This window comes from Squalius cephalus (genome assembly GCF_949319135.1).
Source record: "Squalius cephalus genome assembly, chromosome: 19".
NCBI lineage: Eukaryota > Metazoa > Chordata > Actinopteri > Cypriniformes > Leuciscidae > Squalius > Squalius cephalus.
The window spans coordinates 25881527-25898600 of record NC_137140.1 but is presented as its reverse complement, the minus strand read 5'-3'; the positions used below and the strand labels follow the sequence as shown (position 1 = coordinate 25898600).

General features: G+C 37.5%; 1 protein-coding gene across 4 annotated transcripts; it reads right to left on the bottom strand.

Annotated features, from left to right (window-relative positions):
• Positions 1–2224: 2224 nt before the first annotated feature.
• Positions 2225–13128, bottom strand: aldh18a1 (aldehyde dehydrogenase 18 family, member A1). Of its 4 annotated transcripts, none has more exons than XM_079851292.1 (18): positions 12998–13128; positions 12282–12391; positions 9461–9681; positions 9202–9351; positions 8779–8883; positions 8546–8704; positions 7944–8034; positions 7429–7553; positions 7186–7330; positions 7014–7087; positions 6749–6848; positions 6432–6652; positions 6059–6196; positions 4792–4987; positions 4550–4671; positions 3591–3777; positions 3242–3337; positions 2225–3163 (listed from the first exon to the last, which is right to left on the bottom strand). In XM_079851292.1, exons 2-18 carry the CDS (start codon positions 12370–12372, stop codon positions 2967–2969), a joined length of 2418 nt encoding a protein of 805 aa, XP_079707418.1. In that variant the 5' UTR covers positions 12373–12391; positions 12998–13128; the 3' UTR covers positions 2225–2966. The 4 variants fall into 4 exon arrangements, with proteins under 4 accessions (XP_079707418.1, XP_079707419.1, XP_079707420.1 ...); XM_079851293.1 differs by having other exon boundaries at positions 8552–8704; XM_079851294.1 differs by having other exon boundaries at positions 9461–9612.
• Between the last annotated feature and the right edge of the window lie 3946 nt (positions 13129–17074).

Below are 17074 nucleotides of genomic sequence, written 5' to 3'. Positions count from 1 at the left end.
ATACATTCATTTCTCATTCAAACAAAATCCTGTCATCCAGCCGTCTCCTCCTTCCTCTTTCATCCGCATCCTTTTCACCCAAAATCTGTTTTAGACAGATCAATACAGTACATAGAACATCAAAAAATTTACGATTTTGGAAAACCAAAGTCTTTTTAGTCTTTTCTAACCAAATGCTTTTTAATCTTCGCTATTGCTTCAATGCAAATGAACAAACATTCTGTTATTTGTTGCATAGTGACGTGCACGTTCAAGTAAGCCAGATATGCACAGATTATGCGCAATACGCTGTATTTATCATGGTGACTCATGAGTTGAGTATTTGCGCTAAACCTTCCCCAGCAAAGTGAGTAAACATAAGTAACAAGCCAAATTGGCTAGTGATTTGACAGCGTCACCCGCCACAGTTGATTTTTAGTTGGCAGGTGTTCATTTCAAACCCTGCGCGTAAATTACGTAATTACGCGTTAACATGTTAGTTTCACACGTTTTGGCCCTATTGGCCTTCCGTATCCATTGCCTTGATGGTGCATGACTTCATCTTGTGCCCAAGAGACAAAAGAAAATTATTAAGGAAACACAAGCTTGTTCTTTGAACTGAGTTATTAAGGAACAAAAAAAGGGTATCTGAGGATGGGAGAGTAGAAGACTTTTATAAGATCACATGATGTCTAGCAGACGCTTTGGGCCCATGAAAGAGGCCCCATATTAGCAGCACATCATAGGGCAATGCAGACTCAAAAAGGAAAAGTCAAAGTGGCCTGGTCCTAGCCCCAAGCATGCAGCTCTCTCAGAACACAAAACAAAACCAAGTCCATATCTCAGCTCATGCATTTTTCATAAGGTATGGATACCGAGCCCTTTCAGAGATAAATATCAATTATTGAAATTTTTAATTAGAAGCCCATAATTGGCAAAAATACAAATGAATAAATAACTTTGACGATTAATTATACATTTGAAAAAATTAGGCTCTGCAGGGAGCCCGTTTGAGTCTCTAAAGATCAAGGAAACAAGAAATATGCGTTTTCGCCTCAAGTAATGTTCAATTAAAGCTGTACTGACTGTGAAGGTCCGATGGCTTGTTTCATTTCCATATACCCTAAACTCTCAACTTAGACCTTGACATGTGACATTTTGAGCGCAGGTTGACGTAACACCAAATCAAAAATGATTTAGCCGTCATATAATTTCAACATAATAAAACTGCACTGACAAAATTAATCTGAAATACAATTTTAAGGGTCAACGGTCATGTTACTTTACAAAAAGTGATCTTATCATTTGAAATTTAGCATAACAACCTTTGTTTCGCATGTTAGTTATAATTATGCTTTCTTACGGCTGCACCTGTATTTTCGTCTCCTGTTTTGGCAGTAACACTCTCCTCATTTGAGCTTTTTTTTTTAACCTCTTTCATCCAAAACAGTCATTGATCATAGATCTTACACAGTAAAGTTGGAACACAATAACACATGAATTAGACTCTGTTTCTCTTCATCTCTGGATCTTTCTAGTTCCCGATGAAGGCTCATTGAGCGTAAACCGCATATTTTGGAGAATAAAAAGAATTCGTAAGTCAAAAGGCACTGGCACTTTCATGGCAAGCCTCAGTCTTCTCGCAGTCTCTTCTTTCCTAATAGCAACATAATTAATCCTCTGTAGTATTGTTTTCACTCTTCCATGTCCCACTTAGTGCTTGGCGAGTCTCTCTCTCCCTACAGAACAGCCTCTTGATGTTTCCCACACTGAACTGCACTTAAGAAAGATTATTAATAAAGTTCAAAATGGCCCCGATACTTGTCGGCTTCCTCCCTAAATCTTTTTCCAAACATCTTTCAGGTACAAATTAAACTTTCAGGTCTTTATCAGAAGTGTCGAATGTATCCAGAAGCACTTGGAAAGTACAAAAAAAGAAATTTATTCTACATACAAAAATTGTGAACACTTCAGAACACTCTTCTCACCATAAGCATCACTATTTTGTGGAGCGTTATAGTACTTTTAAGTAAACATGACAAGGCCTTCTGTAGCAGTTCAGGACAAAGTCTGTCTATCCCAGGTGAATTTTACAGTAGTAACAAGGAAATATCTACAGTTCTGCACATTATTTATGATTTAAAGGCAATGAATATTAAAAAAAGGAAAAAGAGAGAAGTAAAGAAGAGGAAATTTATGTTTTTCCTTTGTTTTCTTTTCAATAAAAGCAACTGACACGACAAAGCAGCGTGAAAATAGTAGTTTCTTGTTTCATTATTAATACAGTCATCTTATGTTGTATATGACCAGCACTATGCCATGTGAAAATGGTTCTTTTTCAGTAAAAATACCGTTTAATTATGTAATGTTGTATATCACCAGCAGTATTCCACATGAAAAAGATTCTTTCCCTATTATGTTCGAAGTTATGTGTACACAATATGCTGTAATTCAGCACAAAGATTTTTAATGCTCTCATTTGTACCAGGAAATGTCATTTTGAAATTGCTACTGATATCAAATATTAAATATTACATGAATATAACATTGGCAGTTCGGGAAGTCAGTTCGAACTCAGTACTGGGGTGGAATTGGCATTATATTTGCCATGAAACGTTTTGCTACTCAAAGAAACATACAACGCACAAATCATAACAAAAATTACAACATAAACAAGAATATGGATCGAGGTTTTAAGCAAAATCCCTTATCCGTCTGTGTGGCATGACCTTTCATGTGTTTTTTCATAGCTCAACTGGTATGTACTGAAAACAGGATACACTTGACTAAAAGTTGAAGTGAAGTCTCTTTGCCCCTTGAGACAGTCCAAATTATGGGAAAAACAAAGGAACATTAGCTATAAAGGGTCTTAAATTTATGGGTTTACAGAACACGTATTATTTTCCATGTATTCGCACTTGATCGAAATACACTGCCTGATGGAGTCTTTAATTGGGTTTTAAGTGGGTGAGTTTTACTTAAAGACTCTAGCTGGTGGTTCTGCGTCCAGGAAGAAGCTGCGCCACTGGAAGATTCTCATGCAGATATGTCATGGTGCCCTGCTCAGAGAAGTCTGCAGCTGTGTGGCCTTCGCCCCGTAAGACCCACTTGGTAGTGAGAAGCCCTTCCAACCCCACAGGCCCACGGGCATGAATACGGGCCGTGCTGATGCCAACCTCCGCACCTACAAAGCACCACAGGGTCATTATTAGGCAATTAAAAGGGAAATATTTAAATTAAGTGTTTGGGGTGGGGGACCTACCGAGACCAAAACGATATCCATCAGCAAACCGTGAGCTGGCATTCCAGAAGACACAGGCACTATCCAATTGCTGAAGGAACTGCTCTGCTGTTTCCTCTACACAGAGCATATGAAAAATAAAGATAAATAATTGATTAAATTTTTTTTTTTATTAGATGTCAATGCATGTATGGAAGCAGCAACAATCTTTCCACTAGATGGCACTACAGCACTGCTTTTTTGTTCACACATCAATTTCTTGATAATTTCTTAACTTTAACGTGTAACTTTATTATTAACTCACTAAAGTGTTTAGATTTATGATACATGATTATCCACCACTAAAGGACAGGTATATGTTCAGCCTTACCATTTTCCGTGACAATAACATCAGTGTGGGAACTGCCGTATTTATGAATGTGATCAACAGCCTCCTGCATACTGTCCACCACCTCGATACAGCACTCCAGATCCCCGTATTCGGTACGCAGAGATTTCACCTCTGATGGACTGAAGGTCAGGTAGGATGCAAACTTGGGGCCAGCGTGGATCTTCACCTTCAGGGGTCAAATCATCAAATCATGAGCAACAACAACAAAACAACTCATGTGACTTTGCCTCAACAGAGAATGTGATTGGATAACTGGACTAACCAGTGGATCGGTTTCATTGCACGGCATCTCAAATGTTGTTTTAGTTATTCTGAAATGCCCGAGCCAAAGTCTGTCATTAATATAATGACCTCCCTGAACTGTTTCACGATTGCATTCACAAACATCAGGCATCTGAACGCAAGATAGCATGACAGTGTTTACTGCATTTCGCCTGCAACCTTTTTTATTAAAGATATTTTGCGGCAAATTCCCAGGAAGTGATGATTTTGTTCTCTTGAACACATGGAATGGTAACAGTGCTTCGCAAAATGTTTTATGTGATATTCTAATTTTGCGTGCAAGTTAAAGGGATAGTTCACCCAAAAATGAAAATTCTGTCATCATTTACTCTCCCTCAAGTTGTTCCAAACCTGTATGATTTCCTTTCTTCTGCTGAACACAAAAGAAGATATTTTAAAGAAGGTTGGTAATTAAACAGTTGCTGGTCCCCATTGACAGCCATAGTATTTTTTTTTTTTTTTCCTACTATGGAAGTCAATGGGGTCCATCAGTCGTTTGGTTACCGACTTTCTTCAAAATATCTTCTTTTGTGTTCAGCAGAAGAAAGAAAGTCATACAGGTTTGGAACAACTTGAGGGAGAGTAAATGATGACAGAATTTTCATTTTTGGGTGAACTATCCCTTTAAATGGAAACATAGCCATTGACAGTCTTACATGTTCTGTTCTCAGCATGTCGATGATCTGATCAAACACTGGTGTTCTGAGAAGATCTCGATGCACCAACAGGGTTTCCATGGCGTTACAGGCTGCAGGGTAGTCACATTTGGAGTCTCGGACTAGAAAGATGAAACATAACTAGAGTAATTTATACCTTTACAAACAATAAAAAAAAATTCCCACATAGTTGTACTTTATAAACATAATCCACACTAGTAAATCCTCATTGGCAGTCTTACTGATCTTGATGGCTTTGTCAATACTGGCCTCATGGTCCACATAAACATGGCAGATCCCCTCACTATGACCAAGAACAGGTATGCCCTTCGCTGAACGCTGAATATCTCTGACTAGCTGAGAGGAGCCACGGGGAATGATCAGATCAATCATCTTCTCCAGACGGCACAGATCCTCCACCTCTTCACGCGTGCTCACCTGCCACACAATATATCATTCTTGAATGATTAATATACATATACAGTTGTTATTAAGGTTATTCAACGCCCATTGCATTTTCAGTTGAATTTGGGGAAACCACTTGAAACATTTGTTGTGTCCTATTTCAATTACTTTTGCTTGATTTGTTAATTGCAAACAGCTGAAATTCTGTACATTTTGCCAATAAACCTGATTTGCAAAGGGAGTTCAATAGTTTTGATTACAACTGTATACATATACATGCATACACATTACCAATCAGAAGGTCAATATATTTTTTAAGTAATACTAATATGCAGCAAGTATGCATTAAATTGTTCAAAAGTTACAGTAAAGACATTTATATTGTTACATGCAATATCGATTTCAAATAAAGCAGTTCTTTTGAAACCTTTATTTAAGAATCCTGAAAACAATGCGTCACTGTTTCCTCAAAAAATTTGAAAAGCAGCAAAACAGTTTTCAACATTATTAATAATAAAATGTTACACTAAAGCCTGAAATAATACTGCTGGGAATTCAGCTTTGCCATCACAGGAATTAATTACATTTTAAGATATATATTACAATAGAAAACAGTATTTTTAAATTGTAATACTATTTCAGAATATTTTTATTTTATTTTATAGTGAATAAATGCAGCCTTGGTGAGCGACTTCTGTCAAAAAAATAATAAACAAAATCGTACTACTTGTACAGCTATCTTTGTGAGGACCAGTTTGAGTTTTAGACCATTGAAGTGAGGACAAAGAGAGTAAAGCGAGGACATTTTGGCCGGTCCTCACTTTCTGAGACCCCTTTAAAGGCCTGTTTGAGGGTCAAGACTTGGTTTTAGGGATAAGGTTATAATTAGGTTAAGGGTAGGTTTAGGGTAAGGGTTCGGGGTTAGGCACTTAGTTGTGATGGGTAAGGTTAGGGTAAGTGGCTAGAGATTGCATTGTGTCAATGAATGTCCTCATAAAGATAGATGTACAAGAATGTGTGTGTGTCTGTGAGTGTGTGTGTGTGTGTGTGTGTGTGTGTGTTTGTGTAAGGTAAAAATCTACTGAGCAAAAGAGTTTCATTTACCAGCTGGATGGCGTCTTTCACTCCATGTAAGGACAGGGCCTCCTGGGCGAGCTCATGCAGGATGCGATTTGTGTTGGCTGCCTCTTTGCCACCTTTCAGCAAAAGAGCATTTCCACTTGCAATGGCTAAAGCAGAAACCTGTTGAGATAAACCAAATTTAGTAATTTAGCAGGTTTATAAAAGGTGACTTACAGTACACATACTGGTTTCTCAATCTCAATGGAGCAGCCTGGAACCTTGGCTACTCTCGGGTTTGAACTTTTCAGTTTACAGCCCAGATTTTTAAGCACCACCCAAACATAAACATGCTCACAAACAGGAAAACCAAAACATAACATTATTTATGTATAGGCATGCATTTTGTGAACCTGACCTGAGGGAGGCAGTCTGGTCGTGACTCAAAGATGACCAGCAGTACTCCTATGGGGACTGTGATCTGCTCCAGCTCCAGGTTGTTTGCCACACGGGTCCGTCGCAGAACCCTGCCAACGCTGTCCTGAGAGGACACTGCGATCTGGCGCAGACCGATGGACAGACTGTTCAGCTTTGATGATGACAAACTGAGTCGCTTCAGCAAGGCTGGAGACAGACGACCTGTAACATCACGGATAAAAACTGACTGATATGCAACTCCAATTGTGGGAAATTACATTGCACATGGTCTAGAGAGAAGTAATCACTTCCTGTTACCTGTGTTGGCAGCATGCTCCATGTCCTTTTTGTTGGCAGATAAGATCTCATCTTTCCTCTCGGTGAGGAGATCAGCAAATGCACAGATGATGTCACTTCTCTGTGGACAAACAGAATGATTTGACACAGGTGCTGTCTATAGATGTTAAGCTAAAAATAACCCAGAATATTTCATTTTAATGCAATGATTCAATGGTTTCTGGGAAAATGGGCACACATGATTCCAGACAGTCATTTAAAATAGTGGTTTAAATTTTTAGCTAACCTGTTCTGGCTCAAGGGAAGCAAGTGTCCTGCCAGCAGAGCGAGCCATTTCTGTCTGCTGCTCAACTGTAGGGCCTGTGGATGAAGAAAAGTGGCATCTGAGGACTTTTAACAGATAAGGAAAAACATCATGTCAGACGAAATCTGATTCAGTAGAACCTGAGATAACTTACCAGCTGGCTTGACCTCTGAGAAGAATGTTCCCACTTTTTTGCCCTCAACAATGTCAGTGATCACATGACCTGTGACTTTGGGGTGTGTACCATTAGCAATGACAACAGAAGTCCCACCTTGGAGGGCCCAGAGGGCAGCTTTCACCTAAAGTTTAGAGAACGCACAGACTGTCATTTTTAGGCATTCATACTATCAAAAGCTACATTGTGTTTCTGTATCAGAATCCCTTTCTGTAATAATACCTTAGCTTCCATTCCTCCAATGCCGACCCTGGACTTTGTGCCATAGGTTATGGAATGCTGGTCCCCAGGGTAAAATGTGTCCAGGAGCTTGGCATCATCTGACCCTGGTGGGCTGTCGTAAAGGCCTAAATAAGTGGCAAAAGAGGACAGAGAGTAAACAGTTGAGTTTAAGAAAGATTTCAACCAAAAATGTATAGCCTGCCATTGTTTACTCAGTCTGGAAAGTTTCAAAAGATTTTTAATGTTCTCTTCTACTCGCCAAGGCTGCATTTATTTAATTAAAAATACCAATTGTGAAATATTATAATTTATGACAATTTAAAATAACTGTTTTCTGTTTGAATATATTTAAAATGTCATTTATTCCTGTGATAACAAAGCTGAACTTTCAGCATTATTACTCCAGTCTTCAAACAAAGTTAGTTTTTGCCTGATTTTGTTGGAAATTACTATTGAAGTATATCAGGGCCTTAACAAGTATGGTACTGATCTAGACATTCAATCTGAAATCTCACCCTCTACATCAGAGAGAGCGATGAGAAGGTCTGCCCTCATCTCCACGGCAAGCCGCGCTGCAAGACTATCGTTATCCTTGATGCTGATAACCTGCAGAATGAAAAAGAGAAATACAGAGTGTGAAAAAATGAGTCTCAAAAGAGCAAATTAGAGAAAACAGCCCTTGTTTTTTAAAACCCACAAAGCAAGACATCATCTCTATATTTCAAGCTCTGTTGAGCATTTATCACAAAACTATGACAATAAAATGGGTGTGATGAACAATGACTCTGTCTAGTCTATGAAAAGGCAGAATTCCACATGAAACCACATTAGAAGCCGCAGCCAGTGCATGATAGAGCAAGTGTAGATGAGCTCAGAGAGTAAGCGGCAGTACTGTGAATGAAATAATGTTAGTTTCTTTCCAGTTTCTACAGGAATGGAAAAACCCTCAGGCTACAACAGTGCAGAAGACAAAGATCAAGCCTCTGTATTGCTCTGCTCTGACTCCCAGCGTGCATCTGTAAAGCCCCTTCCCAGCATGCAGTTCCAAAAGGAAGAGGATGGGTGGCAAGGCTGCTGGGAAGACTCTATCTCCCTATTCATTTTGCTCTGTACCCACATTTACCCCCTGTAGGTCGCTGTTGGGTTCTGGGGGAGGCACCACAGCATCGTTGGTATTGATAATGGGAACGATGTTCATACGCAGCAGCTCGTGAAGGGTGCTGTTCAAGTTTCGTCTTTTCTGGTCGTCATGAAAGTCCAGATTTGTTACCAGGATCTGAAGCAACAAAAATATGAATAAGAGTGTATTTTGAAGTGGCATCATGCATATGTGAGTGTGTGTGTATGTACCTGGGCTGTACAGGTGCTGTACTGAGTGAACATTGCTTCATACAGAGCCATAAGCCCACTTTGTCCCGCAGCGGCACACGCTCTCGCCTCTAGAACCGGCAGTGCCTGACAGAGGAAACACATTCAAATTTAGCTTGTTAACTTCTTAAAGTTAAAAGGACAGTTCACTCAGATAAAACATGCTCGCTTGACGTACGAGAGAACCAGTGAGGTATGTTCATTTGTTCTCACACGTCAGGCAAGTTTGGTTGAAGTACGGTTTCATTTACCATATTTGATGTGATCTATTTGTGTGCTATGATCAATGTTTATATGTGAATAAAAGCCTAAATTAAATCCGTTCATCATATATGAAGTGACTGTCTCTTCAAGAGCCTTGCATTAAACCACTCGATTCATATGCATTCATTTGTATGTCCTCACCATATCTTTGAGCTGATTCTGGCCTGAATGCAGGGCTTGTCTGACGCTCTGTGAGAGAAGAATTTCGTGCCTCAGCCTTTGTTTTCCAAATGCTACAGCGCCACTGGTCACGATCATCATCTCTCGACCCTGATTCTGAAGCACGGCCACCTTAAACAATAAAAATTCAGAGTCATATTGTGTCAACAATAAAATACTGCATAACGCCTTCATGTTAGTAAAATGTGTTACATCACAGACTTATTTACAAATCCTTTACCTGTTCTACTATTGAAGCAAGTCGGCCCAAAGCGAGGCCGCACTCGTCGCCACGGGTTACGACGGCACTCCCCAACTTGACAACGATTCTTTTGGCCTGGCGCAGCTCACTGCGGTGGGCAAAGGACTTACCGTGCGCCCGTGCCAGTGGCACTGTAAAAAAAGGCACATTACTCCACTGACGCACAGCATGGAGTGTGAGAAATGGGAAGGAAGAGGGATCTGCATGGGAGAGAGAGCCGGGAAAGAACCCAATGAGGAGCCATGCCATGCAGGAAAGCCGTGAGTGCATAGATGGATTGTGTTAGTGTGCACTGATAGTATCACCGATGAATATCAGAATAATGGGGAAATGGTGAGAGACAAGCAGAGAAAACAGGAAGTATGACGTACGTGTCCATAATGTAACAAATAGCATTGTATACTTTGAATACTGTTGACAAATTGCTTATGTTCCTCTATTCCTTCTAAATGCTTAAATGTAAACAAATGAACACTATACTGGTCCCCCTGGTATTCCAGAAAAAAACAAACAAAAAAACCCAACTGATTTAAAGATCGTAAAAGTCATTATTGACTATATTTACTTACTTATCAAATCATTTGAGAAGTAAATATTTAATGTCCCTTGTCTTGTAATTCAAAATGTATCAATGCATGTTTTCATAATCTATAATCTAAAATGTAATAACTTTCTCTGTTTCTCTTTAGCTGGAGCAACCATAGCCACATGAGCAAGGAAGAAAAAATGTTCATTATCCAATCAACTTCCATTGAAGTCTAATCTAATTATAGGTGTTGTAGAAAAATTGATATTTTACTTTTTTTTTCATTAACTTTCTTAGACATTGTTTTAAGCATTGTTTCTCGTCTGGAATTTATGTTTGTACACCTGACGTAAGCAAGACACACACAGTAAGACAAATGGTTAAGAACCTTTAACTCTTTAGGTATGGAAGATAATTTAGCCAAGGGGGGTTAGAGGGGTCATTCTATTCTAATTGTGATGTGGATGTGGCCATGCTGGGTGAGTGGAAAACTACAGAGAAAAGACCTTGAAGGAGTATAAGAAGGGAATTTCCTGGGCTGGGTGTCAGGTCTTGCTCACGTCACGGGGTAGCTGCTGTGATTTTGTGACTAAGCCTCTTGCAAGAGAATAAATATCTTTTAAAATACTATTTGATTCTTGGTGTCTCTTATGCAGTGATGATGATTGTTTAATTATTGTTTTTGCCACAACAATTGGTGTCAGAAGTTGGGATTCCATGGCAGTTTCTTCTGGCCCTGAGTAAAGCGGATTGACGATTGATCATCCTGAAGCACCAGGCTTTAGTCTTACCTCGCAGAATTGAGAGAGAAGAGCCAACTGCTAGGAGGAACTCAAGGGATTCACCATACCTAGAGATTGGCATGGTTTTATTTCAGTTAGCCTAAAAGCTAGTTTGATTTGCATTGAGAGATGATCTTATGGAAAGTACTCCATGCCAATCTCTAGGTATGGTGAAGGCTATGTGATGATGTGGGGCTATTTTAATTCCAAAGGCCAAGGGAACTTTATCAGGATGCATAGTATCCTAAAAATTAATTAAAAAAAAATACTTAAAAATAAAAATCTGCCTGCCTCTATGGGAATTTAACATAGGGGTGTACACACTTATGCACCATGTATTTTAAGGAAGAACATTTATTTATTTACGATACATTATTCATTCACAAAGAAAATTGGTGTCCTAAAAGGTTGGATTTTTCCTAATTTTTTTAATTAAGGCATTAAGTTCAATTTCCAAAATATGATTTTTTATTCCTCTTTTTAGTCAACTTTAGCATGGGTGTCTAAACTTATGCATAACACTGTATATACATATATATATTTTTTTTTTTCAATGTAAATTGAAATTGTGATAATCGTAATTAATAAATCGCAATTACAATTTCAAGGGAATAATCGACAATTATGATTTTTGTCATAATCGTGCAGCCCTAATGGGATTCCAGAAAATTAAACAAAGCATGAAATCAATGCTGACTATATTTTACTTATTAAATATCCCTGGTCTTATTATACAAAATTCATCATTACTCTCATTATGTTCTCATAATCTATAATAATCATAATCTAAAATGTAGCCTAATAACTTTCTCTGCTTCTCTTATCCTGATTTAAACAAGTTCATTAGCAGGGAAAAATAACAATAACCATTAACATTACAGTCTAACTTTCATGACCCAAACAATTTTAAATGAATAAATGTCAGTCTCGCCCTAGATTAAATTCCAGCTAAATATAATTTTTAACTCTTAAATTTCACATTACAGAGGATAAATAAAAAATGCTACATTATGTCAGTGCAGTCACAAAAGTTATCTGGAATCAAAGTCAAAGCAATCAAATGAAGAGAACAGAAATCTGGGACAAGCCATTCACAAAGCTGTGAGCTTGTAAAGTACAGCGCCCACCAAAGCCCCCGCCGCATTCTTTATGAAAGAAAATAACATACTAAAAGGTGCCACATCAGCAAAGCCAGACAGCACAACCAAACGCTGACAGGACAGAACTCAAAGAAGAGCACCGACCCAGTGAATGAGACCGACAGACATGCTGTAAATTAGGAGCAAGGGTCATGAAACAACTACTTGCATCTCCATATTTTAATTACTGACTGATTTTAATAAATAAGAAACAAGGAAGTATATACTGATATACTGGACGGTACAGTCAGTCAGTGTTGCAAACTTTTCTTTATATTACCCTACATATTTTTCTTTCTTTAAAGAGGTAGGCTATGGGATACAAGGCACATAAATAATACACAAGTACTTACTTTTGCCTTGTGAAGCCGCTCTTCTGAAGGTTTGCAGAGCATTTGGTCTCGCTAAAAGCCGAGAACATGAGAACATCTTCTGGAGATACATGGTGACCAGATCTGTACAACTAAAACATAGCCCAGATATTTATATTTCAGATATCAAAAAATCAAAAACAATTAATCTAATCAATTCACTTAGGCTAGATCCTAGGCAAGTACCCCCACATAAATGAATTATGTGAGATATCATGTGATCATCATTTTTTAAACTGAATGTAAATGTAAACAAAAGCTTGATCTAACGTGAATTCAACACCCAATTGACCTAGTAACGTTAGCCTAGCGTTCAATTCAAATTCAAAGACAAGTGCTGTGCTGAAGGAAAGTTGTCACCAGGGTTTGATGTTTTTTATTATTATATTAATACGATATTTAATACGTTTTGTGCATATATGCTTACTGTATAAGATCTAAGTGCATGGTATCTACAATAATATTTAACAATATTAAAAAACAACGAGGTTCAGGAAACCGTTAAGTTACAATAATCAATATAATTAATAAACATAATCAATACAGACATTAAAGAACAACACGTCTTATTTCTTCAGTAAACTTTCTTTAGAGACACGTTGGCTGATGCAAGAAGGAAGAATAAATGGCCCAGCATGACATTTCTAAAGCAAAAGCGATCGTGCAATATCTTAATGTGTAAATATCATCTTACATACCTTAATCTGCTAAATAAATATTACTTATTCAATTCAAGTTCACTGCCACTGCTCTCTTCAGTGCCACATCAACTCTCAGCAGCTGCTCTCATGGATTCGGCCATGTTGACGTTCATCCACGTTGATACGCAACGAGCGTACGTACTAAGCTTTACGCCGAGAAGGTTACGATTCACAAATGTTTTTTACGGTCGCTTGGATACGCCGCTTACCTAACATACACAATCTCCGCAAAAAATGACTGTTTAAATTGAATAATAATAATAATAATAATAATAATAATAAACTTCTAAAATGTCAATAAAGGTCAGAATGCAGTATTTTTTCGGTATCGCAACCACAATGTCAAAAGTTGTTATACAGGACATGGGTTTGAATCGTTTCTGAAAGAGAGGTAACATACTCAGAGTCAGTTACCATGGTAACTTACTCTGTGAACCTAACCTGGTCGGGAGCAGGTTTTCTTCGGTAAACCCAGAGTTTCTTTCGGTCTCCTCCCATTTTTTAAAGAGGAAGCAGTGTTTAAACACCTCATTCATTCTTTCAGTACCTTTTTATTAATAAAATTAATATTTTATTAATAAATAAAAGATTGCTATTTTTACTGCTGTTTTTTTTTTTTTTTTTTTTTAATAAGATGAAGTCTATATAACTCCTTAACTGGCAACTGAAAATACAGTAGTAGATTAGAGTTACATAATGTAGTTCTAAACAAATTCTACAGAATTAAACTGTGGCATTTACTGGAAATCACTGAACTGTCCGTCTGTGCAACAGAAGTTGATGGACCCTCCTCCTGCTGTTCTTCCACACTCTGGGGGCGGTGGGAGAGATAAGAATACCTGTTTATACTTAGATTTAAACTTATATTCTATAGGCTACTCCACATAAAAATGTGAAATAATCTGAATGTGTAGATTGTTTGATGTGTAGACATAATATTAACATTACCTCTGTAGGCCTCTCTGTGGCAGCAGAAACTCTTTATCCCCATGTGATGAGCATTTGGTTGAGTACACTTTATAACACTATTTGTCATAATTTCTGGTGTATTGAGTAGGCTACTTACAACTGCCTGTGGTTCTGTTGGGACAGGAGGCTCCAAAAGACAGATATTACCATCAGAATCTGTTGGGACCAACAAAAAACCCAACCCAAAGTAAAATAAATGGAAATATCAAAAATAGCCTATATAAAAACTAACACATATATGTAAACCTCTTACATTTTATGAAGGCCCTTGGATCTTCGGGAGTGACTGGCTCTGAAGTCCCTCCAGGAATTCCCTCAGCCAAAAATGCTGCTGCACTGCTACACTGGATGCTTTAGTTATTTAATATGTCAAATGTTTGTAAAAAAAAAAAATGTTTGAATTATGTTTTTATATTTAATTTTCAGCTGCTGCCATGTTCTTTTAATACCTGCAGGATTGCCCCTACATGAAAATTAAAATTAGGTTGAATAACATATAGTTGGGTAAGTTACTTGTATTAAATGACATCTTCAACAGTGTAATTAGATTAATGTAATAATGACTATCTTTAGAAAGTATTGGTCTACTAATTACTAAATCCCATATCAACCTCAACCACTTGAACAATACAAGGAAAGACAAGAAACAGCACTTTTAATGCTTTCAAATAAACAATATGCAATTGCATGAATTATTCTTGAATTGACCAAAGTGTGTAGAGGGAGAAGGTTACATTAAAAATATACCTTTTAAAAATGTATGTTAAATATACAGAATTGTTCTATAGTCTAATGCAATTACATCAGATTTTACTTTAAATTACAGAAGAATTAAGAGTAATCCCTTTAATTAAATTACAGTATTAATGTTCTAATACTGTAAAATTACAGTAATAATGTTCGTACTGGTGAGAAATATGAAGACCTCTTTTTGTCTGGCGCTTTTGTGGTGCACGTGCTTAACTCAGAGTCAGTCAACAGAGTTGATTGAACTAACTCATTTCAGCTGTTCTGAAACCGAAAACTCAGAGTTTCCCATCTCAGGGTAAGTCAACTCAGAGTTCAAGTTTTAACTCAGAGTTGGTTGAACCTCCTTATTGAAACAGGCCCCATGATGTTCAAACAGGTTTTATTTATTTTCCACATTCCACAGTCTCTTAGTTAAAAGATCCCGTGACTAAATCTGAGACAATTCCCAGAGTGAAACACCTGGCACAACTCATATGTTTGTCAGTTTAGACAGAACCCTATATCTACTTCTATGAAAACCTGAGGGCCAGTTGCATAAACTTAGCCACTATGCCTGAAGAACTAGTTTGAACAACTAGCAGTTAACCAAGGGGTAATCTGTCCTACTTTTCCAATTCAAATTGTACGATCTACCTGTCACGTTTGGTTGGGTTTTGGTTCAAGTTTGTTTTCATGTCTTTTATTTAGTAGTATGCCTTGGCCATGTTTCATGTTCCTGCCATGTGCTTCCCCTGTTCATGTGTCTTGTTCTGATTGGTTCCTTGTCTATGTGTCATGTTCTCACTGGTTCATTGTTTGATTGTGCACAGGTGTTCCTTGTTAGTCATTAGTCAAGTCAAGTCATTGTTTTTTACACATTTATGTTAAATAAAAAACATGAAACTCAAACAAAACCCAAAAGCATGTTACACAACCTTTGTATGTAACTTGTGACTTAAAAAAAAAATGATGACCAGTCTTGAAGAAAAAAAGTAGATGACTAATTTTTAAGACTAGTCTAAGCAGTTTATGCATCTGCACACTGATTTTAAAGGCAATAAATATCATGTTTTTTTTTTTTTGTTTGTTTTTTTCATTAATGCAGTTTACAGTGTAGAAATGAATTGATGGATGAATTTGTAAAGTGGGGAATAATGGGTCATGCATGATCAGCCTAAAAAAATACAAAAAGCACTGAACAGCTCCGTAATGTATAAATAAACAGTTTAAAACCTATACCACTAACAACACACAGAAATAATCTAATTCACAATCTAGTTAATTCATCACATTATGCACTCTTTTATCTATATAAATCAAATGAGAATGACATCCGTGCTGAATGTGTTCTTTAAATAGACTTCATATGTGCTGCATGTGAAGAGTGAAGAGAATACAAGAAAAAAAGTGCTGGTGTCTAATAAGTGAGACCAAAAATAATTTACTGTGGCATAGCAACAGGAGCAACCAGAACATCTGCATTTTTTCCTCATTCTGAAAGAAATGCTAATAGAGTTTTGTTTCATTTTTCTGCTATTATGAAACACTGCTGTTCTTCAGCATTTGTGATGAGCTCAAAATTCATTTATTAATAGAAAATCAATATAACTGACTGGGTGCATACTTACTGTCCAAGTTGTGTACCACAAATGCTCCTTTTAATGTGTAGCAGGAAACCTTTTTGAAGGGAAGAGAGTTTCTCCATGCGGGAAGCAGATGGTTGACATCATTACCAAACAGCCATTAGTGAGAGAGACCAGCCTGCTGGATCTGAGTCACCATTTGCAAAGTTTACAAAGTTTTCAGTTTACTTTTTGAAGATCGGTTAGTGCCATTACCATTGGGGGTTCATTTAATAATACTTTGCCAGTTACGCTTCAAACCATGGCATGAATTGATATACACAGATCTGTGCAGATATGGTTGCGTACACTTTTGACCCAATGCTAAAACCACATATTTCAAACATGTCTTGAAAATGATCAATGTGTGAGAAACTCTGTATTATTCAGGCTCTTTGGGAGCCCATAACAATAGGATGTGGGATCAGAGAATGACTGAAAAGCATTCTTTCTTTTTTTTTGTTTTCCACAGATGAAGTTTATGTTGTCCACCTCAGTAACATTGAATAGTCTTTATATTCTGAGGATGCAAGGTGATGAGGCGCTCCTTTTCAAATGTTTCCTATGAACACATCTGTTATTTTTTCTCTAATCAGATCGGTCCAATTACATTGTTCCAAAAAAATCACATGGAAACAAGATGAGGCACTTGATTACGTTGTTACCATCCAAATACAGGGGATATAAACATCCACCAGGAAACAGTTTTCTGAAAGTTTAATTGAAAGAATGTGATGTTTAAGTCTGTTTCGGG